The sequence below is a fragment of the Bos javanicus genome, chromosome 7 (assembly GCF_032452875.1).
Source record: "Bos javanicus breed banteng chromosome 7, ARS-OSU_banteng_1.0, whole genome shotgun sequence".
In the NCBI taxonomy this organism is placed as follows: Eukaryota; Metazoa; Chordata; class Mammalia; order Artiodactyla; family Bovidae; genus Bos; species Bos javanicus.
Genome location: NC_083874.1, coordinates 14,860,649 through 14,888,038, shown reverse-complemented (window position 1 = coordinate 14,888,038; position 27,390 = coordinate 14,860,649). Strand labels below are relative to the sequence as shown.

At 47.7% G+C, this 27,390-nt stretch overlaps 1 protein-coding gene across 16 annotated transcripts in view; it reads right to left on the bottom strand.

Annotated features, from left to right (window-relative positions):
- DNM2 (dynamin 2) overlaps positions 1–16,525 on the bottom strand; it is an 89,981-nt gene extending 73,456 nt beyond the window's left edge. For 8 of the 16 annotated variants that reach the window (XM_061422178.1, XM_061422179.1, XM_061422171.1 and 5 more), the window contains exon 1: positions 16,177–16,523. In XM_061422178.1, coding sequence (XP_061278162.1) covers positions 16,177–16,337 — 161 coding nt within the window. In that variant the 5' untranslated portion in view covers positions 16,338–16,523. Of the gene's footprint in view, positions 1–16,176 lie in introns of all 16 variants that reach the window. The other 8 variants (XM_061422172.1, XM_061422166.1, XM_061422167.1 and 5 more) reach the window with 3 other exon arrangements.
- Positions 16,526–27,390: the final 10,865 nt, after the last annotated feature.

Sequence of the window (27,390 nt, the reverse complement as noted above, 5' to 3'; positions counted from 1 at the left end):
GTTAGGACTCTGGGCTTTCACTGCGCAGCAGGGCACGGGTTCGATCCAAACTAAGATGCTACAGGGCGAGGCCAAAACAAAAAACAAAAACAGAAAAAAAATCACTGGACAAAAGATGGCTGAGGAAATAAAAAAATGTAAACTCCACCACCATAAACCAACACGACCTCAAGGCATGTATAGAGCACTCCACCCACAAGAGCAGAATCCACGTTCTTATCTAGGGCACCTGGAATAGGTTTTCCGGGATAGGCCACATTTGAGGTCCTAAAACGATATTGAGTAACTGTGAAAGGCCTGCATGAAATCACACAAAGTATGTTTTGTGACCACACCCGCAGCAAGTTTGAAAAAAGTAACAGCAGGAAAGTTTGGGAAATTCACAGATATGTGCAAACTAAACCATATATTCCTAAACAGCCAGTGAGTCAAAGAAGAAATCACCAAGGGAATTAGAAAATACTTTGAGATGAATGAAAATGAAAGCACAACATCAGAAATGTTGTAGAGCACAGCTAAAGCAGTGCACAGAGGGAAATGTATAGATGGAAGTACTGACTGCAATTTTATACATGTCAATTATACCTCAATAAAGCTTTAGCAACTTTTTTCTAATTAAAAACCATTTTTAAATTTGTTTTTAAAAAGAAGAAAGATTTTTAATTTAAAATTGATCTTCCACTGGGGCTTCCCTGGAGGGCGAGTGGTTGACTCCATGTTTCCACAGCAAGAAGCATGGTTTCAATCCCTGGTTTGCGGAACTAAGATCCCACATGCCCCACACTGCAGCCAAAAAAAAAAAAAAAAAATGAAGAAAGAAATCTGAATAGAACCATAACAAGTAAAGCAAAAACCTACCCACAAAGAAAGGCCTGACTCAAATAGCTTCACTGGTCAACTCTCACAAACATGTAAAGAATTAATACCAATCTTTTACAAACTCTTCCCCAAGATAGAAACACCTCCTAGCTCCTTCTATGAGGGCAGCATTACCCTGCTACCAAAGCTAGACAAAAATATCACAAGAAAACCACAAATCAGTATCTCTTATGAATAACGACACTCAAGAAAATCCACAACAAAATACTAGTAAACTAAATCCGGTAACGTAAAAAAATATGCCACAGTCAAGTGAGATTTATTCTAGGAATGCAGTGTTAGTCCAAACGGAAAAATGAATCAATATAATAGACCATACCGGGCTTCCCTGATGGCTCAGTGGAAAAGAATCCACCTGCCAATGTAGGAAACATGGGTTCAATGCCTAGTCCAGAAGATTCCACGTGCCTCGGAGCAACTAAACGCACGTGCCACAACTACTGAGCCTGTGCTCTAGAGCCCGGGAGCTGGAACTACTGAAACCTGAGCCCAGAGCCCAGGTTTCCCAAGAGAGGACACCGCAGTGAGAAGCCCAAGCACCGCATCTAGAGGGTAGCCCTCCCCATGCCCCACTCACTGCAACCAGAGAAAAGCCTGCACAGCAACAAAAACCCAGTTCAGCCACAAATAAGTAGAGAAATATTATTTTTTTTTACATTCCACCATATTAACAGAATAAATGACAAAACTGTATGATTATCTCAATAGATGCAGAAAAAGCATTTGGCAAAATTCAACACCCTTTCATGAAAAAGACACTCAACAAATTAGGAACAGAAGGGAACTTCCTCATCTTAATGGGTTTCCCTGGTGGCTCAGCTGGTAAAGAATCTGCCGGCAATGCGGGAGACCTGGGTTCGATCCCTGAGTTGGGAAGATCCCCTGGACAAGGGAAAGGCTACCGACTCCAGTATCCAGCCTGGAGAATTACATGGACTGTATAGTCCATGGGGTCGCAAAGAGTCGGACATGACTGAGTGACTTTCTTCTTCTTCCCATCTTAATAAAGGACAGATGTATCTCAACAAAACCCACAGCCACTGTCATACTTAATGGTGAAAGACTAAAAGCTTTCCCACAAAGATCAGGAACAAGAACAGAGATGCCCACTCTCACTTCTGCTCAACATTGTATGAGAGGGAGGGAAGGTCCAGCCAGAGCAGGCAGGCTGAAAAAGAAGGCATCCAAAGGAAGAAGGAAAACCATTCACAGATGACATGATCATGTCTACAGAATATGTTCCTGCTGTTGCTAAGTCGCTTCAGTCGTGTCTGACTCTGTGCGATCCCAAAGACAGCAGCCCACCAGGCTCCCCCATCCCTGGGATTCTCCAGGCAAGAACACTGGAGTGGGTTACAGAATATGTTGAGGAATCCTAAAACTTAAAAAAAAAATAAATGAGTTCAGCAAGGTTGAAGGATGCAAATCAATATACAAAAATCAGTCATATTATTACACACCAGCAGTGAACAATCTGAAAATGAAATGAAGGGGGAAATTCCATTTAAAAGCATGAAAAAAATTAAGTACTGAGGGATAAATTTAACAAAAGAAGCATGAAACTTCTACACTGAAAACTAAAATATATTGTTGACAGAAATTAAAGTCCTAAATAAATGGAAACACAGCTTGTGTTCACAGGCTGGAAGAACTTTTTTTGTTTTTAATTGGAGTATAGTTGATTTACAATGTTGTGTTAGTTTCAAATGTGTAGCAAAATGCATCAGTTACACATATATTCATTCTTTTTTAGATCCTTTTCCCATACAGGTTACTACAGAATACTGAGTAGGCATCCCTGTGCTATACAGTAGGTCCTTATTAGTTATCTATTTCATCTGCCTGCAAATACAGGAGACCCTGGTTCAATCCCTGGGTTGGGAAGATCCCCTGGAGAAGGAAATGGCTACCCACTCCAGTATTCTTGCCAGGAGAATCCCATGGACAGAGAAGCCTGGTGGGCTGCAGTCCATGTGGTCGCAAAGAGTGGGACACTATTGAGCGACTAATCCTTTCTCCTTTCATCTTTCATTTTAAATATAGTAGTGTGCATATGCTAATCCCAGTGTCCTAATTTATCCCTCCCCATTGGAAGACTTAATATTGTTAAGATGGCAATACTCCCTGGACTGACCTGGAGATTCAACAAAATCCTCAAAATCTCAACAGCATTTTTTGCAATAATGAGTATGTTGGTCCTAAAATTCACATGGAAATGCAAAGGACACAGACTAGCCAAAACAAGCTTGAAAAAAGAACAAAGCTGTAAGACTCACACTTGCCAATTTCACAACTTATTACCAAGGTCCAGAAATGAAGACTGTGTAGTTCTGGCAGTAGGGGAGACAGAGACATCAGCAGAATAGATTTGAGAGTCCAGAAATATACTCTGGACTCTCCGCATTTATGGTCAACTGAGCTTTTTCTTTTTTTTGGCTGTGCACTGTGCAGCTTAGGGGATCTTAGTTCCCTGACCAGGGATTGAACCCAGGGCCACAGTGGAGAAAGCCCCGGGTCCTAACCACTAGACCACCAGGGAACTCCTAATGGCCAAATGATTTTGAACCCAAGGCGCCAAAAATATTCAATGAGTAAAGAATGTTCTTTTCAACAACTGGTGCTGGGACAACTATTAATAGCTACAAGCAAAAGAATATCGGACTTCTACCCTACGCCATATACAAGTTAACTCGAAATGGATCAGAAATCTAGATGGAAGCACTACAACTACGAAATATTTAAAAGAAAATATGGGACTAAATCTTCATGGATTAGTCCATGGCTTCTTGGGTATGATCCCAATAGCTGCAACTACTGAGCCCATGGGATGTGATTAAGACCCAACCCCATCAAATAAATACATTAAAGGAAAAAAGGATAGGATTTCATCAAAATTTAAAACTTTTCTGCTTCCAAGGGCACCAGACAGTGAAAAAGCAACCTGCATAATGGGAGAAAATATCTGCAAATCATTTATGTCAGAAGGTCTCATTTTGACACCAGGTATAAAGAATTTTTACACATCAATAATAAAAAGACAAATAACTTAAAAGTGTGACAAAGGATGTGAATAGAGATATCTGCAAAGAAGATATACAAATGGCCAATAAGCACATGAGAAGCACATCAGGGAAATGAGAAAAAAAACACCTATGAGCAAAAAACCACTTCACACCCACTAGGCAGCTGATAATACCAAGTGCTGACGAGGTTGTTAGGAAACCTGAACCCTCCTACAGTGCCGGTAAGAATGCAAAATGAGGCAGGCACTGCGGAAAACCGTCTAGGGGTTTCTCAAGATTACCGTATGACTCAGCACTTCCACTCCTAGGTACAACAAACCAAGAAGAAAGGAACGCATATGTGCCCCCCAAAAATCTGCACGAAAATGTTTAGTAGAGCACAATTCCTATTAGCCAAAAGGTGGGAACAACCCAAATGTCCATCAACTCAGGACTGGATGGACACAAAGTGGTGGAACCGTGAAGTGGAATATTAAGCAGCCATTAAAAGGGAATGGAGTTCTGGTAGATGCTACAATAAGAATGAACCCTCAACATATTAATGCAAAGTGAAAGAAGCCAGCCACAAACAGCTACAGACTGCAAGATTCATTGACAGAAATGTCCAAAGCAGGCAAATTCACAGAAAGTAGAGGAGCAGTTGCCAAGAACTGGGAGTGGAGAATGACCACTTAATAAGCACACAGTTTTTCTTTTTTCCTTTTTTTTTTTTGGTGGGGGGGGGTGTGTAAGACAATGTCCTGAAATTAGATACAGTGATCACTGCACAACTCTGAATCAGCTGGATGGTGCACTATATTTTTTAACAATTTTTAAAGTCTTTTATTAAATGTTACAAGAGTGTTTGTTTTATGTTCTGGTTTTCTGACCATGAGGCATGTGGGATTAAGCTCCCTGACCAGGGATTGAACCTGTGTCCCCTGCATCAGAAGGCAGATTCTTAACCACTGGACCACAAGGGAGGTTCCAAGGTTAACTTCTGAGTTGTGAGAAATGCTATCACACCAAGATAAGAGGTTAACATTAGGGAAAGATGGGTGAAGAGTATACGGAAGCTCTCTGTACTAGCCTCACAATTTCTGTAAATTTAAAGCTTACTTATTTTCTGTAAATCTAAAATTATTCCAAAATGAAAAATTCCTTTAAAACCAAAACCAAGGCAAAAACCTCTTGAGACACTGAGTAGCAAAGAGCTTGGGATGAGGGGGATACATTCTGGTGAGATTTTGGACTATCAGAGACAAACTTGGGAATCTCCTGGTGGCCCAGTGGTTAGGACTTAGCGCTCTCTGTGTGGGGGCCGGGGTTCAATCCTTGGTCAGAAGCTAAGATCCTGCAAGCCCCAGGACCAGGCACCAAAAAAAAAAAAAAGAAAGAAAACCAAGATAGACTTAATTGTGGCATTTAAGGGGGTGGGGGGGGGGGAATCAGGGACACTCACACATAAATATAATGAAAAAGGATTTGGCAAGAGCTACAAGCTGATGAAGGTGGTTCCAAGCAAAGGGCAATAGGAGCCCCTGTCTTATTCTTCCTATAGGAGAGAATCGTATTTCATCAAGTAAACAGTCCAAGAAGTCTTGTAATTAAAAATCAAGCCAGGACATCCTTTTGCTCGAGGGAATTCCAGGTGAGGCCTCCCCACCTCAGAAAGTGACCCGCTCTGAGCTCCCTGGTGACCTATGACAGGTGGTGCCACCAGAGCAGAGGCCGCCGCAGCCCACTTCCGTCTAAAGGGCTTCCGCTGAGACGAGGGGAAGTTAAGTGTTGCAAGACAAGAGACGTGTCAGCCCAAACCACTGGCAGCCTCCCCTGAGCTCAGTCTGCGGTTCACAGCCCCCGATCTTAATTCATAGATCCCAGGGTCTCCACTGCCCCACCATCCAGAAAAGAACCACTCTGAGGGTATCATCCTCCAAGCCACTGGCTGCAGGGCCTGCTGGGGGCTTTCTAGGCAAGGGGGGACTGTGACCCTTCAGAAGGGTCCTGGCCATCAGCACGGAAGACAGAGGCCCCACGGCTAGGACAGAAGAGGCTTGTCCCACACCCAGCGTGGGGCTTCCTCCAGGGCTGGCCAGCCGTGCCAGGCCGTATCATCCGGCAGGCGGGCGTGACCCCAGCTGGGACTGTTCTTGCCTGCTCTGCAGACGCGCCTGACGGCCTATGAGTCCCTACAGACGCTTATCGCTGGGAAAATGTGTCATGGGGCAGAGTCTTCAGGGCGCCTCCACCTCTTCCATGGGCGTGAGGGTGTCATTGGGGCCCTGGATAGGTCTGACGTCCACTTGGCCACAACCTCTGGGTCTGTGGTCCGGGCAGGTTCAAGTTTAGCCAGAGAAGGTCTCCAGTGACAGAGCAACGGTTCTCCACTGTGCTCCAGCACGTGACTGGAATCCCCCTGGGAGTTTTCAAGGGGTGTCGGGAGGGGTCTGGCACTGGGCATCTGGCACAGACACTCATGGGGCTGTCAGACTGCAGCAGCTTCTTTTCCTTGGTTCTTGATCCAAGCAGGCACTTGGATCAAGAACAGGAAGGGGGATGGAGGTGGGGGTGGGGAAAGTGTTAGGCGCTCAGTTGTGTACAACTCTTTTGGGACCCCATGAACTGTAGCCCACAGGCTACTCTGTCCTTGGAATTCTCCAGGCCAATATACTGGAGTGAGTAGCCATTCCCTTCTCCACGGGATTTTCCAGACCCAAGGATTGAACTCGGGTCTCCTACACTGCCAGCAGATTCTCTACCATCTGAGCAAGGGAAAACCTCCTTCAAATATTGGGGCCCTGCTGTGAGAAGATGCCAGTGCCTGGACCAAGGGGGACCTGCTCCCGCCAGGGCCACCAGGCACCCAAGCAGGAAGCCAGAGTCGGACAGGGCGGCTCACTGGAAACTGTAGGGTCTTAGCTCCCACATCCCTGGGTCGGAGACGGGGGGCAGCTTGGCCCCATCTCATGGCTAGGAAGTCAGTCCAGAGAGAGAGCCATGCCTGGCTGGCCCTGCCGCCTCAGCCCTGTTATTACTCTGCAAACCAGAGCCCTCCTTGTAAGGGGATACATGTGCTTCTGTCCCCTCAGAGCACCCCAAAACCCTCTTCTGTTCTCGGTCCCACACGTCACGGGCAGGCTGTGAGCCCCCACGGTCCCAGGGCTGTCCTCGGGCTCCTTCTCAGCGAACATCTGTGCAGTGAAGCTAATCCAATTCTGGTTTGGAGGGACATTCATGCAACAAATATTCGTGCTCCTACTCTATGCCAGTCAGAGATCCCTGCCCCAGGGTACCTGCTGTCTGCAGTGTGAGGAGACAAAAACACGAAACCGCTGCAGGCCCCAATAAGAGCTCTGAAGGAACCGTGTTGAGGCAGGCAGTCGAGTGACTGGGGTAGGTCAGGGCCAGCCTCTCAGGGAGGTGAGGTTTGAGCAAGGATCCACCCAAGAAGAGAGGAGCAGAATGTGGAGACCTCTGGACCAAGATGAGATGTGGAGGAAGGAAGGGAAAGGCCCTGGGTAGGCGTAACCCTGTGGGGGGTGCTTGAGGGGCAAACAAGAGGCCATGTGGCTGCTAGGATGAGCTTGGGGGAGTGGGAGCAGCGGGGGTGGGGAGGTGTTGGGGGCAAGGGGAGGACCTGGACGTTTACCCCAAGTGAGATGGGAGCCACAGAGGGTGGTAGGCAGAAGAGGGACATGCCCAGACTCGGGTGTTCACAGGTTCCGTTTGGATGCTGTGGCGGGGGGTCTGCCAGGGGACCAGGGCAGAGGCAATGCAGCGGTCCAGGCTGTGGAAGGGGTGGGAGGGGTGAAGAGTGCACACACCAATGTGGGGGCATCAGGCAGGACTCTCTGGTCAATCCTGAGTCCACTCATCCAACCCAGGGGAGCAGCTGCTGGGAGGCATCCTGGCCTCCACACCCAAGCCTGGCCATCAGTCTCCCCACACACTCCTCTCCCATGTCCTACACAGGTGCCCCCTATCCACGTGCAAATCCTGGGAGCGGGTGAATAGAAGCAGCCTGAGCATCCATCACCAAGAGGCTGGTGAATAAACTAAAGGCGACTTTGTGCTGTGGAGTATTACGCAGCTGTGAAAAAGAGAGGAGACTGCCTTGTGGAAAACAGGCCCTGAGCTTTCAGCAGGGGCCCACGCCAGGCAGGATGGGCACAAAGGTCTCTATTTACCTGTCTAGGCAGAGAGACCTACTGCCTCCTCTAAGAAGTACTCCCTGACCACCATTCCAATGCCAAGGCTCCCTAAGGGGCCTCTGCCTCCACTCACTTCTAACCGAGAAGTGCCTCCCGACAGAAGGACCCCTCAGGCCTCACTCACTGTGACATCCCTATTCAAACCCAGACTCTGCCGCTCACCATGGGGGCACCACTCTCCACTGAGAACAGATATGGGTAGAGTGAACAAGGGGGGCAGGATAGGGTTCTTCTGTCCTTCCTTGGCCTGCCCCATTTCCACCCCTTCAACTGTCTCATCTGTAAAAAGGGGCCAAGCTGAGGTGCCGTACCAACAGTACCCAGTGCCTGGCCCACGCTGAGTGCGTCAAGGGCACAGAAAGTCCATTCAGTGCAAGAGGAAGAACAGAGCTGTGCTCCGATCGCCACGAGGGGAGGCAACTCGGGCAGCTGAGCACCCGGACACCCCAGTGGGCACTGCAGGGACCCCACGAGGGCTCGGATTATTCCTCAAAACTTGGCCTCGTACCAGAAACTTCTGAGGCCACTGTGAAGTAGAACCGCTGTGCAGGAGTGGAAACTGGACCTTGTACAGACCGAACCAAGGGGAAAACGGGGATTGGAGAGTCCAACGAAGCCAGGGGTAAGGATGCTACTCTAGATATGGGCCAGCAGGCCTTGCGGGAAGGGGACTCACATGAAGCTCGAGCCTCTGGGCTCTGGCCACTGGGGCAAACCTCGGGGACTCAGTTTCCCCACCAGGAAACAGAGATCAAGCCTTGGCCTCAAAGCGGATGAGGTGACTGTGCCCAGGTCCCCGCCTGGATTGTGACAGACAGCACTTGTGACCGCGCTGTCCTCTCTCATCGGGACGGCTGCAGTGACTCCCGCTGGCCCCCCGCCTTCATCTTCACCCTTCTAGAGAGGTCAGGAAGCTCTAAGCAGAGTTACAAACATTCCAACAGGGAAGGACCGCTAGGATGCATTGGGCGGTGGAAAAACAAGCTGCTGAAAGATATAAACAGGGTAGCCCTGGTTCTGGAAAGAAGACGTGCCTGAAAAAGAAGCAACCACAAACAGTGCTGTGTACTTTGTCCATTGGTATGTAAGCGAGAGAGGGGTCTGGCAGGATATACACCAAGCTGACAATGGTGTTCCCGTGTGGAGCTGGAAGGGAGGGACGGGGTGTGCAGTGTATCCTCCTCCTGTGTCAGGGTTTCCCTTTTTCTGAGAATGTGGTCTTCAGTGTTCTATTTTTACAATTAAAATTCAGGAAAAGCAGACATCTGACAGGCAGTTTCCTGACCCTCATGTACCCAGCTGGAGAAGGAAATGGCAACCCACTCCAGTGTTCTTGCCTGGAGAATCCCAGGGACGGGGGAGGCTGGTGGGCTCCCGTCTATGGGGCTGCAGAGTCGGACACGACTGAAGCAACTTAGCAGCAGCAGCAGCATGTGCCCAGTGGTCTTGCCTTCGACTCAGTTCCCTTTCCACACCTGAAGGAGGCACCTGTGGAGCCCTCTGCCTGGGACACCCTTCCCAGGGGTCTTCAGGGGCTGGCTCCATGGCAGGGCCCATCCCAACCTCCTCATGGAAGCAGCCCCTGCTCAGTCACTCTCTCACTCCTCGCCATCATTTTCCTTGTACTTCTCTATCTTTAGAATGTGGCTGCTAATTTAACCATTCTGCTGGGCTCTGTCCATCTCGGTCCCCATTGGGTCCCCAGCACCCCGAAGCTGTCAGACACATGGCTAATAGCCTCCAAAGATCCCCCAAACCAGAAGTCATTCCATTCGACAACCCAGCCCAACCCTGATACAAGCATCGTAGCGTCCACTAATGACCTGATTGTCAAAAGCCATGACCACACCTTGCCAACCCCACTGAGCAGTGGGCTCTGAAGGAGGCAAGCCTGCCTCAGGCCCCACTCCTGCCTCCTCCCTGTGTGACTTCAAGTCGATTCCCTTCTCAGGCCTCAGTTTCCCCACCTGTAAAGCAGGGATGGGAAGAGCAGTATCTGCCCCCCAGGACTGCTGAGACCATGAAGTCAGACTGCAGACCTAAGTCCCTGGGCCCCGGCACCCGGTGATTCTTCACCAACATCAGCCCTTCCCGGGTCATGAACATCCAGCAGCAGGTGAAACCGAAAGGGCCACCCTGCTCCCTGTTCAAGGTGAGGACGACTGCAAAGGGAAGAATCGCCAGCACCTCGCAGGCACCTCGCTGCCAATACTAACAGAAACCACAAACACAGCGGGGAGGAGGAGTCTTTCCTCCCTAGTGCCATTTTGCTTCAGAGGCAGGGCGTTTTTTTTCTTTATTCAGATCGTTGCTAATGGCCTATAAATATCTCATTATTGGCTTGCGTTTTTCCGAAGCTTTCACACAATAAGGGCTTAATTACAGCATGCGGTTGGCAACCCCAGTAAATTAAGGGTTAGCTGATGTCCCCATTTTTTTCCTGCAGTGGAGGGGCCTGTAATTTCAGGCATTTTCATTCAAATTGGGCAAAAGCTTGGCAGATGGGTCTCTGAGCCAAATGCACACACCAGAGAGACCCAGGGTTCTGTGCTGCGCCCGCCCCTTACACTCGCCCTACCTTTGAAAACTCCGAATCTAGAACCATCCGAGAGGCTGCCCTCTGCCCTCACTCACAATCAACTGGACTTATCACCAGGGGATTTCAACCCATGTACCTAGTGAGGGCCATTATCCCAGACAAATAACTCTGAAAAGCATTTGAGCAGCCCACAGCTGAGTTCTGGAGAAATCTGTCTTCCCGGTGATAAACATAACCCCCAGAGAGCAAAAAAGAACCAACAATCACGTGGGGAGACAACCCACAGGTAGGGCTCGGAGCTGTACGTTTTCCCAGGCTTTTTACTATGAAAATACCACGGTCTGGAATGAGATGGGGTCGCACGTCCACTTGGTCTGGGCCCTAACAGGTCTCACACACTTGTTGTTGTTGTTGTGTAAGTCATGTCCACCTCTTTGCGACCCCGCGGACTGAGCCTGCCAGTTTCCCTGTCCTCCACCATCTCCTGGAGTTTCCCCAAGCTCACGTCCATCGAGTCGGTGATGCCATCCAACCATTTCATCCTCTGCCGCCCCCCTCTCCCTTCACTCTTTCCTTCTGGGTCATTAAATCCTCTTCTAGATCGCTCTGAGAAGCTGTTTTGCAGGGGGTTGTGTCTGGACACATTGGCTAGGAGTCAACTGGCTACTGCTGGGCCTTTCTGCTCCCGACTTCCCACCATCGTACACGGAACGAACGTTAAGAAACTCTCACAGCCAAGTACTTGTTCACATACACCATTCCCACTTAGAAACAGCAGCAACAGGCCCCCACTAGCATTTCAGGACCTGGTTCACCAGCTGGTTCTAACTCATCCCCACAGCTCAAACTACATTGATAGAGGCTTAATAAGTGGCTGTGCTAAAAAGAGGCATTACTTGTATTAACAACATAACCACGAATTCCTTCTCTTTCAGAAAAGAGAAATTAACAACTGATCTTTGACAGTCCTGACCCAGGACTGTACAAAACGGCACCAGTCTAATATTTTCACAAGGCTTATTAGCCCGTTTGAAATCTCAGCCTGCTCCCAGGAGGGACCACACAATCCCTATTTTCCAGACAAGGAAACTGAGTCGAAGAAGTGAGGTCATTCAGCTGATGGATGGCCACCTTCCCACAGGCGCCTTGGGACTCTCCCTGACCCAGGTGGCCTGGGTACTACAGACCACACAGGCAAAAGCACTTTGGCTCTGCCCAACAGGAAGGGCCTTGGAAACAGCAGCTGTCATTTTCAAGCATCTCTGAACCCCCAAAATGTGTTAAGGGACAAAACAAGCCCAAAGGGCAAACCATGCACCCACCCCTCAGTCTGGCAGGAGAGTGAACCAACATTCATCCGACATGCATTCACCTGGCACCCACTGTGTGCCCAGGGTGGCCTCTTGGTACAGTTATGTCTCCCTGCAGGGATCCGTCACCCAAGACCGAATGGAAATGCAGCTGGAAATGGTTGCGCCTGTGGGCAGCTACTCCTTGTTAAAAGAAAAATGGCACCAGGCCCACATGTGCTTATAGGCACTGCATTACCGAGGCAGCGCTGGAAATCAAAGTTGAGGGCCCACAGCTTGCCCAGGACCAGGTCCAGAAGCATCCGAACAGCGTGACGAGCAGCCCTCCCTCTCCCCAGAGCGATCCCTGGCCCCCAGGGCTCCACGTGGCATGCACCCCACCCCACCCCGGTACCCCACTAAGCTCATCTCCTCTCCTCTCCCACTGTGCTCAGCACTCTCCCACCTCAGGGCCTTTGCAGCAGTCGTTCCCACAGCCTGGACGCTCTTCCTGCAGATTACACTGGTGAGTCCTCCCTTACCTCCTCAGGTCTCTGCTCAAATGTCACCTTCCCACGTGGGCCTTCCCTGACCCTCCATTTAAAACTGTAAATTCAGACTTTCCTGGTAGTCCAGTGGTTAAGAATCTGTCTGCCAATGCAGGGGACACAGGTTTGATCCCTGGTCTGGGAGGATTCTACACAGTTGCCTACAGGGGACAACAGAGCCCACATCACAACTACTGAGCCTGTGCTCAACAATAACATAAGACACTGCAAAAAGAAGTCCGTCCACCACAATGAAGAACAGCCCCAGCTCGCCACAACTAGAGACAGTCCACACACAGCAATGGAGACCCAGGGCAACCAAAAATAAAATTTTAAATTAAAAAAATTTTTTGTTAAGAGATTTTAAATCCTCACTCCACCCTCAATGCCCTAAGAGGTGAAGCACACCCAGCCTGGTGGCCTGCATGGGGCCCATGAGTAGACACTGTTAACAGCCCCATTCCCCAGCTGGGGAGAGTGAGGCTCAGAAGCAAAGACTCACAGGATCAAGGCTCTGAGCTGGAGGACTTGACCTCTGCCTCCCTCTCCTGCTTGTCTCCCAAGCTGAGCTAACAGGTCTATTCTCACTTGGACCACGATCTTAAAAAATCCACTGGGAGGAGGCAAGGAAATGCAGCAGCCATGCTCCAGGCACAGAGCCGGAAGACGTGCTCTCCTGTCTGCCCCTTGAAACCAGCCGGGAGATGCTCTGTGCGGATGTAATGTACACAGAAAGAGTCGAGTCCCTGGCTGCAGCACGGTTCAGCCACAGTCACAGAAAGAAGCAGGCAGGGGGATTTAAAGCGAGGCCTGCTTGCCATCCCCCGTGTCAGGGCTTTGTAGCTGAGGAGCCTTACCCATGTTCCATAAGTAAAAAGAAGTTGGCTTTGTTTGAGAACCCCATATCCAAAGAGAGGCCTTTTCACAGCTTTGGTTCTCGACCCCTGAGTCAATGCCCATAATGACCGATGCCACGCTGCAGGCTCAGGAGGTTGCCACAGGAGCCAGCTCGGTAGCAGCTGGCAGTCGCCAGGTTCCAGGGTGGCTGGGAGGGAACGGTGAGGGACAGAGGGATTGATGAGAGGTGGAGATGGGAGAGAGACCCTGGGTTTCCCCAGCCCAGAGACCTTGATCCTTCACTGAACAACCTCTTGTAAGAATGCTCAGCTCTTTGGGCCTTAGTTTTCTGCTCTGGAAAATGGGATCGTGATGGTGCCAGCCTCATGAGGCTTCAGCGAAGTCCAGTGTGTAACTTCAGAGCACTTTAATTCTGACTAGCTATGCATTGGAGAAGGAAATGGCAACCCACTCCAGTGTTCTTGCCTGGAGAATCTCAGGGACGGGGGAGCCTGGTGGGCTGCCGTCTATAGGGTCACACAGAGTCAGACACGACTGAAGTGACTTAGCAGCAGCAGCAGCAGCAGCTTTGGTTATTGATATGAAAGGAACCAGAGCTTTCCTGGTGGCTTAGCCAGTAAAGAATCCACCTGCAAATCAGGAGACCTGGGGTTGATCCCTGGGTTGGGAAGACCCCCTGAAGAAGGAAATAGCAACCCACTCCAGCATTCTCGCCTGGGAAATCCCATTGACAGAGAAGCCTGAGAGCTACAGTCTGTAGACTCACAAAGAGTTGACATGACTGAGCAACTAAGCATACACACACCCATGAACGGAACCAGCCTAGTGAGCAACAGCCCCATCCAAGGAGACCCACTAGGTGCCAGGCACTATGTCAAGTAAACTCTTTTAACACACCATGTCACTGCATCCTTCCAAGTCCTGTTAAGGGTCCATCGGCCCTCTTTCTGGTGGGAAAACTGAGGCTCAGAGAGGTCAAACAACCTGTGCAGGGTCACGAGGCAGATGAAATGCACAGAGCTTTGCAGACACCCACCGGAAGCCTGGGTAGGCAGGAAGATGGCCAAGCAGGGGACCCAGGCTGGGCTGATCCCAAGTCCATACCTTTCCGCCACAGTAGAAAGAGGGCATTTTGCCAGAGACACAGTAGCAAAGGAGGAAATTCATGCCGCTGGGAGCAAAATCCCAGGCCACTGTGAAGGCGGGGCAGGGCTGGGCACCCAGCTGGGCTCCACTGAGCGCCAGCCTGGTGGCCTTGGGCAAACAGCAAGTCTTTTCTGAGCTGAACCAAGAGAGAAGTCAGCTTGGGGGCTGCTGGATGAACCTTTTTAACACTGATAACAACAACAACATGAACATGATGACGACTATGATGTTATCAGGGCTTCCCTGCTGGCTGAGCGGTAAAGAATCTGCCAGCAATGCAGGACACAAGTGTTCGATCCCTGAGTCAGGACGATCCCCTGGAGGAGGAAATGGTAACCCACTCCAGTATTCTTGCTTGGGAAATACCATGGACCAGGAGGCCTCGTGGGCTACAGTCCACGGGGTCGCAAAGAGTCAGACACAGGACTTCACGAGTAAACCACCAACCGCCATGACGTTATCATCTGGCAGCCACAGTCACAAATGGAGTCCTTCCCAGAATGGAGAAGTGGCCCCCCTTCTGGGAGGCAGAAGGAAAAGAGGTGGGGGGGAGGAGAGGGGAGAGGTAAGCACCCTCAGTGGCCACAGGGCCCATTTTCCTCCATTAGCTTTGTGAATCCTGGAAACAGCCCAGACTGGAATTTGTCCACTGGACAGATGGGCAAACTGAAACTTCTCGGGGCTTCCCAGGGAAGCCTATATCCCAGCTCTTGCCACTGCAGCCTGATCAGGCCAGAAGTTCCTTCTCAGGATCCAAGAAGGACCCCCACCATGCAGGCTTTGGCTTGGGGGCTGGTCCCTATGTTCCAGGGCCCTGCAGGCAACCTGACATGGGCCAGGAAAGACTCCTGGAGAAAGTCTGCCCCCCAGGGTCCTACTTCCAATTCCAGAGGAGAGGAGTTCAAGTCTCACCCTTCAGCCCCTTCTCTTCTGCAAGCTCCTCTCGTCCCCTGCCCAGAAGTGGGGTCAGGGAGACGAGAAGGACTGACACCAGGACACAAAGACAAAAGGATCCACTTGGAAGCGAGGAGCCAGCGTTCGCCAGGCACCAAGTTGAAGAGGCAGCCCAGGAGAGCCAGACAACAGGATCTCCCAGGGTCCAGCCAGCCAGTCAGACAGCACAGGCCAGCTGGGTAACCCAACAGAGGAAGCGCTAAGTCTGTGAGGGGTACGGATGGGCAACCAGACAGGACAGGGCCTTCTGGCTAGCTAGCCAGGCAGCAGGGGGCTGCCCTGCGGTCCTGGACAGATGGACAGCCAAATGGTGGTGGCGGGAAAGCCTATCCAGGACAGAGAGACAGCAAGCCAGACGACAGGAACTGCTCCAAATCAATGAACAGCCGGCCAGACCACGGGGATCGGCCCAGAAAATATCCAGGAGACAGGTTCAGGACAGACAGACAACCAGATGGTAGAATTCACCCACTAGAGCTGGGGGCCAGAGAGTCAGAGGTCTTGCACTGCACTTCCTGGCCCACGCCCCCCAGCGCGTGGGACACCCCTCAGGTCTGAGCCGGCTCCCCAGCCCCTGCAGGGAGCCCTCCACTCAGGGCGTCCCACAGGGCCCGCCCCCCTGTCCCCGTCCCGGTCGCGGGCACGCAAGCGCCGCAGTTACGCCGGCGGCGCAGGGCGCGCCATTCCCAGTCCGCCCTCCGCGCCGTAGGCCGCCGCCCGCCCGCCGTCGCCACCGAGCTCGCTCACCGGCCCACGAAGTTCTCGAGCACAGAGCTCTTGCCGGCGCTCTGGCCGCCCACCACGGCGATCTGCGGCAGGTCCAGGTGGCAGCTCTGGCCGATGGAACTGAAGGCATCCTGCAGCTTGTTGACCAGCGGGATCAGCTCTTCCATCCCGCGGTTGCCCATGGCGCCGGTGTCCCCGGCCCGAGCGACCCGCGCTCCTCGCCCGCCCCTGTCCCTCAACGACGCGGCCCCGCGGCGTCCGCGGCCGTTGCTCCCCGCCCGCCCGGGCCTCGGCGCGACGCCCGCTCCCGGCTCGGCCTCACGGTCGCCGCCTCATCCGGTTCTCAAGCGACACCCGACCCGACCGACCTCCCGCCGGAGCCCTGGGGCTGCGCCAAAAACCCTCGCACCCACTCCGATTGGTCGGCTGGGCTGTCACTCCTGCACACAAACCAATGAAAATGAGGCACGGGCCGATGGCCGAGTGAGCCCGCCCCTTGGGGCCTATTCTCTGATTCATTGGGCGCAAGAACTGTCGCTATTGTGCAAGAGCCAATAGCAGCGGCAAGCGAGTTGTCTCGGCCGGGAGGCGGTGTTTCGGGAAAACGCATGTTGGCCCCGCCTACTAGGGGGTGTTCCCGGATAGAAGGAATATCCGCCAGTCTTATTGGCAAGCAGACCCACCAGTCAACAAGGCTGGCCAATGATACTAGGAATCGGTTCTTCGCTTGACTCTATTTAGTTCCCTAAAAATTTCCCATTGGTTTATATAAATATCACTCCCTTCCATCACCCAACAAGTCAAATAGGGTGGGATTTAACATCCAAATCTTGACTCTGATTGAAAGCTCTATCTGTCCATCAAAGAACCTCCCCCCCCCCCCCCCCCCCCCCCCCCCCCCCGTTCTAGCCTGTGAATGTATGTCAAGTAGGGTCTTCTGGAGCAGAGGATAGGTCCACAGTACGCGGCAACGCGCGCCGCCTAGTGGTAGGACTCAGTGCTGATAGTCACTTCTGTTTCTGGGCTCTAAAGAAACTACAAGTCTCAGAATGCATCTCAGCCGTGAGCTTGCAAATCAGCTCCCTGCGCGGGGTCCCAACATATTTTGAAGGTCCCAATATACTTTGAAAGTCAAGCGGTTAGTGCTTCCCACGGAGAGGTAGTCTAGCGAGGCCACGGTGAATTCCACTTTCATTCCTGTTAAGTCATGTCTCCATGCCCTTGCAAACGCCGTACTCTCTCCTTGGAACACCTTCTGCTCAGGCCTTTCTTGATGCAGCTAATGCTCCAACGTTGTTCCTCTATCTCTTCAACCTTGGCCCACCTTGGATCTTTTTGAGTACCCAGTGAAACTCAACGGATCCTCTCCCTAGGAAAAGACACGTTATTTTGCAGGCAAAATGGAGGATTCTGAGAACTGGGATTCCTGATTATCTAGAAAAGAAGCCAGGAATAATAGGTGGAACGAACTTTAAGACAAGTGATTTGATGACTCTGGGCATAGACAAGCCAGAGAGAAGTAGCTCAGTAAGGAGTTAGGAGCAAAGGAGGTGGGGAAGTAGTCTGACTGGGCCAGGCAGTAACAGGGGAATGCAGAAACAAGGGGTAAAAGAATAACAAAGTGGTATTGCCTGCTTCATGACCCGAAACTGCAGGTCTCAGAGACAAGCAAAAAGACTGACCGTGTCTGGCATTGCAGCCTTGACCATGGTGCCAGAAACTTGAAATACCTAACTGCTCATCCATGGAGCTCATTAAATAAATACTGTGTAGCATCCATAAACAAAATTGAGTAAATTTTCAGGTACTAAAGTGTAAACAATTTGAGATACAGTATACTTGCCTGGAAAATCCCATGGATGGAGGAGCCTGGTGGGCTGCAGTCCATGGGGTCGCTTAGAGTCAGACACGACTGAGCAACTTCACTTTCACTTTTCACTTTCATGCATTGGAGAAGGAAATAGCAACCCACTCCGGTACTCTTGCTGGAGAATCCCAGGGACGGGGGAGCCTGGTGGGCTACAGTCCATGGGGTCGCAGAGTCGGACATGACTGAGCGACTGACACACAAAATTGAGGAGATACTTGACGGCGCAGGGTACACTTTATCTACTGTCCCATCTCCTGCAGGAAGCAGGATGGGGCAGGCAGCACCTGGGAGGCAGGATGGCTCCCCCTACCGCCATCCCTTGTGGAAGTCTTGGGGCCTCAGTGCTTGTAACAGCTGGCCTTGGGCAAATACAAGACTAAGTTGTTTACTGGCAAAAAAAAAAGCAAGGTACAGAACAGCATGTAAAAGATGCTGACATTCATAAAAAAAAAATGTACACATGGAAAATTTATGGATACACAAACTGAGAAAAAGTGTTGCATTTTTATGATATTTGACTGTACATCCTTCTACAGGTGTTACTTTTCAATTTAAAAACACCGCAGCTCAGAGCACCAGCTCTATAACTGGCCATATCTGGATTAGATCCTGGGCCTGTTTCTTTGACGGGTGATAATGACCAAGTGACTTCATTTCTCAGTTTCCTTATCTGTAAAATGGGAAACCATAAGGTTGCAAAAGTTAAATACATTTGACAACTCTTTAGAATAGTGCCAGGCATTGTTGTTGTTTAGTCAGCTAAGTCGTGTCCAACTCTTTTGCGATCCCATGGATTGTAACCTGCCAGCCTCCTCTGTCCGTGGGATTTCCCAGGCAAGAATACTGTGGTGGTGGTTTAGTCGCTAAGTTGTGTCTAACTCTTGCAATCCCATGGACTGTAGCCTGCTAGGCTCCTCTGTCCATGGCATTCTCCAAGCAAGAATACTGTAGTGGGTTTTCATTTCCCTCTCCTGGAGATCTTCCTCAGGGATCTTCCTGACCCAGGGATCAAATCCATGTCTCCTGCATTGGCAGGCAGATTATTTACCACTGAGCCACCTGGGAAGCCCTGTAAGCACCTTCTGGATCACATGTATTATCGTCACTGTGTTTACTGACAATGAAATTAAGCCACAAGTCTGAAGAGTCAAGGCTAAGAGCCAGACCTCTGGAGCCAAGCTGCTACTTCCTTAATGGGGTGACCTTGGGCAAGCGATTTCCCCCTCTCTGGACTTGTTTCCTCATCTATAAAAAGGGGAGGACAAGAGTCCTCACACCACCGACCCCCCAGGATGGCTTGGGGGTCTGAGTCACAGGAAAGGGATGCAACTCTCACTCTAGGCATTACCTACAAGCTGGTTCCCAGACATCAGTGCTGCTATGGTTACTTATTATTGTCAGTGGGGGTGGGAGTGGGGACCATGTGCTTGTCAACTACAAACTGGTCTTTGCCAAGGGCACTGATCATCTGCCTCTGCAGAGACTGAATCTTTGCTGCTGCAGCTGTTGACCTTCAACCTGTCAACAACCAACAACTAGGGTGCAGAATGAGGCCCTTCGTGCACCAGGGAAAGTGGTGGAACAGGTCTTTGGGTTGTTATTGTTCAGTCGCTAAGTTATGTCTGATCCTTTGCGACCTCATGGACTGCGGCACACCGGGCTTCCCTGTCCTTCACCATCTCCCGGAGTTTCCTCAAACCCGTGTCCATTGAGTCGGTGATGCCATCCAACCATCTCACACCCTCTGTCGCCCCATTGTCCTCCTACCCTCAATCTTTCTAAGCATCAGGGTCTTTTCCAGTGAGTTCGCTCTTCGTATTAGATGGCCAAATTATTGAAGCTTCAGTTCAGCATCAGTCCTTCCAATGAATATTCAGGACTGATTTCCTTTAGGATTGACTGGTTTGATCTCCTTGCCGTCCAAGGGACTCTCAAGAGTCTTCTCCTGAACCACAATTCAAAAGCATCAATTCTTCAGCACTCAGCTTTCTGTATAGTCCAACTCTCACATCCATACATGATTACTAGAAAAAACATAACTTTGTCTTGACAGACCTTTGAGGCTAAGTGATGTCTCTGTTTTTTAATACACTGTCTAGGTTTCCCATAGCTTTTCTTCCAGGGAGTAACTGTCTTTCAATTTCATGGCTGCAGTCACCATGTGTAGTCATCTTGGAGCCCAAGAAAATAAAATCTGTCACTATTTGTGCTTTTTCCCCATCTATTTTTCCACTACTCTTATCAGGCCACCTGATACAAAGACCTGACTCATTGGAAAAGACCTTAATGCTGGGAAAGATTGAAGGCAGGAAGAGAAGGGAATGACAGATGATGAGATGGTTGGATGGCATCACCGACTTGATGGACATGAGTTTGAACAAGCTCTGGGAATTGGTGATGGACAGGGAAGCCTAGTGTGCTGCAGTCCATGGGGTCCCAAAGAGTTGGACATGACTAACGGACTGAACTGACTGATTTGCCATCAAGTGATGGGATTGGATGCCATGATCTTAGATGTTTGCAAGTTGAGCTTTAAGCCAGCTTTTTCACTCTCCTCTTTTACCCTCATCAAGAGCTCTTTAGTTCCTCGTCACTTTCTGCCATTAGAGTGGTATCATTTATATATCTGAGGTTGTTGCTATTTCTCCTGGCAATCTGGATTCCAGCTTGTGCTTCATCCAGGCCAGCATTTCTCATGATGTACGCTGTATATAAGTTAAATAAGTATGGTGACAATATACATCCTTGATGTACTCCTTTCCCAATTTTGAACCAGTCCATTGTTCCATGTCTGTGGCTTCCTGACCTGCAAACAGTTTTCTCAGGAGACAGGTAAGGTGTTCTGGTATTCCCATCTCTTTAAGAGTTTTCCAGTTCGTTGTGCTACACACAGTCAAAGGCTTTAGCATAGTCAATGAAGCAAAAGTAGGTTCTGGAATTCCCTTGCTTTTTCTATGATCGAATGGATGTTTGCAATTTGATCTCTGGTTCCTCTGCCTTTTCTAAATCCAGCTTATACAACTGAAAGTTCCCAGATCATATACTTCTGAAGACTAGCTTGAAGGATTTTGAACATTACCTTGCTAGCACGTGAAATGAGTGCAATTGTACAGTAGTTTGAACATTCTTTGGCATTGCCTTTCTTTGGGATTAGAATGAAAGCCCCTCTGCTCCACAATAAGAGAAACCAACACAAGAAGCCAGGGCACTGCATGGAGAGTAGCCCCTACTTGCTGCAACCAGAGAAAGCCCTCACACAGCAGTGAAGGCCCAGCAGAGCCAAGAGTAAATAAACAAAAGCAATGGTATTTCTCTCCCCTTTGTCCAGGCCCTCAGGGGAAAAAAAAGTGGGGAGCAGGGGAAAAGTCTTTTGAACTCAAGCAGAAAAGACAGATTTTCAGTTCAGTCTTTATGTAAAAGTTCACTTGTAAATGAACTATTTTAACTGACTTCAAAGTAAGTACTTATAAATTAAATCTATAGAAAATTGAACAACATAAATTTTAGGAGCCATGATCTGGGAAATAATCCAGTACTGAGTTTATACTTACTACGGAAGATGGCTTAAGTTTGTTGCTTTGATTAATGTAGACCTGTCTAGAGTTACCAGTGTTAAGTATAATATTCCTGTTGTACCTAGGTTTCAGTTCAGTTCAGTCACTCAGTCGTGTCCGACTCTTCGTGACCCCATGAATCACAGCATGCCAAGCCTCCCTGTCCATCACCAACTCCCAGAGTTTACCCAAACTCATGTCCATCGAGTCGGTGATGCCATCCATCTATCTCATCCTCTGTTGTCCCCTTCTCCTCCTGCCCCCAATCCCTCCCAGCATCAGAGTCTTTTCCAATGAGTCAACTCTTCACATGAGGTGGCCAAAGTATTGGAGTTTCAGCTTCAGCATCATTCCTTCCAGTGAACACCCAGGACTGATCTCCTTTAGGATGGATTGGTTGGATCTCCTTGCAGTCCAAGGGACTCTCAAGAGTCTTCTCCAACACCACAGTTCATAAGCATCAATTCTTCGGTGCTCAGCTTTCTTCACAGTCCAACTCTCACATCCATACATGACCACAGGAAAAACCATAGCCTTGACTAGATGGACCTTTGTTGGCAAAGTAATGTCTCTGCTTTTCAATATACTATCTAAGTTGGTCATAACTTTCCTTCCAAGGAGTAAGCATCTTTTAATTTCATGGCTGCAATCACCATCTGCAGTGATTTTGGAGCTGAAAAAAATTAAGTCTGACACTGTTTCCACTGTTTCCCCATCTATTTCTCATGAAGTGATGGGACCAGATGCCATGATCTTAGTTTTTCTGAATGTTGAGCTTTAAGACAACTTTTTCAGTCTCCTCTTTCACTTTCATCAAGAGGCTTTTTAGTTCCTCTTCACTTTCTGCCATAAGGGTGGTGTCATCTGCATATCTGAGGTTATTGATATTTCTCCCAGCAATCTTGATTCCCGCTTGTGCTTCTTCCAGCCCAGCATTTCTCATGATGTACTCTGCATAGAAGTTAAATAAGCAGGGTGACAATATACAGCCTTGATGTACTACTTTTCCTATTTGGAACCAGTCTGTTGTTCCATGTCCAGTTCTAACTGTTGCTTCCTGACCTGCATACAGGTTTCTCAACAGGCAGGTCAGGTGGTCTGCTATTCCCATCTCTTTCAGAATTTTCCACAGTTTATTGTGATCCACACAGTCAAAGGCTTTGGCATAGTCAATAAAGCAGAAATATACGTTTTTCTGGAACTCTCTTGCTTTTTCAATGATCCAGCAGATGTTGGCAATTTGACCTCTGGTTCCTCTACCTTTTCTAAAACCAGCTTGAACATCTGGAAGTTCACACGGTTCACATACTGTTGAAGCCTGGTTTGGAGAATTTTGAGCATTACTTCACTAGCATGTGAGATGAGTACAATTGTGCAGTAGTCTGAGCATTCTTTGGCATTGCCTTTCTTTGGGATTGGAATGAAAACTGACCTTTTCCGGTCCTGTGGCCACTGCTGAGTTTTCCAAGTTTGCTGGCATTTTGAGTGCAGCACTTTCACAGCATCATCTTTCAGGACTTGAAATAGCTCAACTGGAATTCCATTACCTCCACTAGCTTTATTTGTAGTGATGCTATCTAAGGCCCATCTGACTTCACATTCCAGAATGTCTGGCTCTAGATGAGTGATCAAACCATCGTGATTATCTGGGTCGTGAAGATCTTTTTTGTACAGTTCTTCTGTGTATTCTTGCCACCTCTTCTTAATATCTTCTGCTTCTGTTAGGTCCATACCATTTCTGTCCTTTATCGAGCCCATCTTTACATGAAATGTTCCCTTGGTATCTCTAATTTTCTTGAAGAAATCTCTAGTCTTTCCCATTCTGTTATTTTCCTCTATTTCTTTGCATTGGTCACTGAGGAAGGCTGTCTTATCTCTCCTTGCTATTCTTTGGAACTCTGCATTCAGATGCTTATATCCTTCCTTTTCTCCTTTGCTTTTCACTTCTCTTCTTTTTCACAGCTATTTGTGAGGCCTCTTCAGACAGCCATTTTGCTTTTTTGCATTTCTTTTCCATGGGATGGTCTTGATCCCTGTCTCCTGTACAATGTCATGAACCTCCTTCCATAGTTCATCAGGCACTGTCTATCAGATCTAGTCCCTTAAATCAATTTCTCACTTCCACTGTATAATCATAAGGGATTTGATTTAGGTCATACCTGAATGGTCTAGTGATTTTCCCCACTTTCTTCAATTTAAGTCTGAATTTGTCAATAAGGAGTTCATGATCTGAGCCACAGTCAGCTCCCAGTCTTGTTTTTGCTGACTGTATAGAGCTTCTCCATCTTTGGCTGCAAAGAATATAATCAATCTGATTTCAGTGTTGACCATCTGGTGATGTCCATGTGTAGAGTCTTCTCTTGTGTTGTTGGAAGAGGGTGTTTGTTATGACCAGTGTGTTCTCTTGGCAAAACTCTATTAGCCTTTGTCCTGCTTCATTCCGTACTCCAAGGCCAAATTTGCCTGTTACTCCAGGTGTTTCTTGACTTCCTACATTTGCATTCCAGTCCCCTATAATGAAAAGGACATCTTTTTTGGGTGTTAGTTCTAAAAGGTCTTGTAGGTCTTCATAGAACTGTTCAACTTCAGCTTCTTCAGCGTTACTGGTTGGGGCATAGACATGGATTACCATGATATTGAATGGTTTGCCTTGGAAACAAATAGAGATCATTCTGTTGTTTTTGAAATTGCATCCAAGTACTGCATTTTGGACTCTTTTGTTGCCCATGATGGCTACTCCATTTCTTCTAAGGGATTCCTGCCCGCAGTAGTAGATATAATGGTCATCTGAGTTAAATTCACCCATTCCAGTCCATTTTAGTTCACTGATTCCTAGAATGTTGACATTCACTCTTGCCATCTCCTGTTTGACCACTTCCAATTTGCCTTGATTCATGGACCTGACATTCCAGGTTCCTATGCAATATTGCTCTTTACAGCATCGGACCTTGCTTCTATCACCAGTCACATCCACAACTGGGTATTGTTTTTGCTTTGGCTCCATCCCTTCATTCTTTCTGGAGTTATTTCTCCACTGATCTGCAGTAGCATATTGGGCACCTACTGACCCGGGAGTTCCCCTTTCAGTATCCTATCATTTTGCCTAGGTTTACTGGAGGTCAAATAGTACCTTATTCTACGTGTTACAAATTTGTCCACAAGAAAAGTAACTCAGTGTGGAAAAAAACTTTAAGGAAACTAAGATATTTGTTTTCAGTAAAAGAAGGTGTGAGGAATAAAAAAAATACTGAAAAGTTATGAATGATCAGGATTTCCTAAGACTGGATTGAATTTAGTTAGGTAAATGACTCTTGTTGGGAGTATGCTAAAGACTTGGATTTAACTTTTTCTTTCTGTTTAGAGAAAAGTTTTCTTGGAGTGACATTTTTGATAACAGATTTTATTAATTTCTTTGCCTTCAAGTGATTTCTATTTGCTTTCGAGATCTCTGGTTACCTTGGTTAAGGAATAAGTATTGTCTCATGGTGACATTTAACCAAGTGTTTTAAAACTTTTTGACTAGCTTCCCAAATATCAACTTTTAATTAAAGTTATTTTGATTTCTAGCAAACTTTGGCATGTTTCAGAGGGCCCCCTGAAACATTCCAAAGGGAGATATTAAACTAATTAGGCTCATTTGGTATGTTGAAGTGCATGGGAAGTAATCAATTGAGTAATCAATCGCCTCAGGTTATATAGTATGGTAAATGCTACATTATCTATATTAAGATAACCTACAAATTATATGGAGTGTGTAAAATTCTGATATGTCCTGGTAAAATGTTATCAGTCATAATTCTAGTTACTATCTTGCAGTGTTGTCACAGCCATAACCAAGTTTCTTTGTAAACTGCATTGTAATTAGATTTTAAGCATGCCTGATTAAGTCTTTCACCATTATAAACAGTTACGGTTTTATTCTGACTTTTTTTGCAAAAATGCATCCTCTTTTAAGATTTACAGAAAGGACTTTTGGATAAATACAAGTTTCTGACTTTCAAACCATAATGCTGAACTGGGTAAGAAATTAAAGGATTCTAATGGCTGGATAGCATCACCGACTCGATGGACATGAGTCTGAGTGAACTCCGGGAGTTGGTGATGGACAGGGAAGCCTGGCGTGCTGCAATTCATGGGGTTGCAAAGAGTTGGACACGACTGAGCGACTGAACTGAACCGAATGGGAAACCTGATGGCTTCACAAAGATTAACAAAAGGACTAAATAAACTCATGAATATGCTTGTAACTTTTATGGTTTCTATCTGAAAAATTACTGGTTTGAATCTGTTTTCCAGGTGTAAGGAAAATCTCCTCCTCAAACTAATTATGACTTATAGTAACTTGGTAAAATTATACTTTTGTAAGCAAAATTGAAACATTTACCTTCTATCTGACCCCTCCAGAGATTGGAAACTCTTAGGTTTCCAGTTAGCTTTATCAGGTAAGTTAGAATGGCTACATCACTAACAGGTATAGGAATCTCAAGGAATTTTGGAGACTTTGAGAAGGGAGGAAATCACTTAAACCTGTTAGGTGAAATCTGTGATAAGCCTTTGGCATGACTTTCCTAGCCCTGAGAGGTTTTTTTTAAAGTTCAGTCCAAGACTCATTTGGTAAGTTTCAGCAAGGAAAAAACAAAAAAGTCTATCATTAATTATGTTTATATAAATCATCAGGCAAAGTTTATTGAAATCAGACTTGTTTCACAAACTAGTCTTAATTTGGTTATATTTGGTAAAAATGAGGGTATTTTTAGGGAGAAAAAGATGGTTCAATGAATGTTAAATCCTAGTTTTGTTACTGGAGGTCTGTATCTACTAAGACTCATCCCTGGATAGTTCTTTGCTCTTATGCTATATTAATGTGAAATAACTGAATTACTAAAGGACACTTTAAGTTTGTTTCTGAAGAAGATCAGATGCCTCATGACCTGCAACCAAGACTGGAAAAAGACATCATTTAAGAGACTGTCTCCAACCTGGGTGGAAGGATCTTTTATCAGAGGATAAAAAGGTCCTTTGGTCCACTCCACCAGGATGAGAAGACAACATCAGAAGCAGACAGCTTGCCCAAGATGCTAGACCTGATTTGTATCATTTGTAGTGTTTTCTTGACTTCTTGGACTTTTGCATATAAATCAAATGTTTTCTCTCGTGGACAGGATCCTGTGCTAGTTTTAAAAATCAATCGAATTGTTGGGTTTGTGGCCAATTACCTGTGTCTAGTATTTCTGGATTACCTTGGTGGATTTCTCCCCTCCAAGCCTCTGAGTAGATAGACCTTAGGAAATTTATTTTAGGAGAGTTCAGTCCTGTTCTTTCTATTCATGATATTACTACTAGATGGGATCCTCTCACCTGACCAATTAATGATACTAGCTCTGACCCCAGCCATAGATTTAAATTTTCTTTTAGGCACACTCAAACCGTATCAGAATGAAAACCTGAGTCTCAATTAAAACCTGTAACACCTCATCTATCACAGGAAAACTCCCATAATGGGATGGATCTGTATCAGTAACAGCAGGCTGGGGTCATTTAAGTATTAAGGCCCCCCTTTATCTTAGGAACAATTAAATTATATCCTTAAATTTAGGCTAATCAGCCTAGCAACACTAGGAAATTGGGCTGAGAATCTTAAGGATGGTGCAAATATGTCATTTACCTAGAAATAATAAAGATGGGTACAGAACAGACTAAGTAAAATGACCTAAGAATATACTGTGTGCTTAGGTCCTAAGTTGTGTCTGACTCTGCAACCCCATGGACTATAAACCACCAGGCTCTTCTGTCCGTGGGATTTTTCAGGCA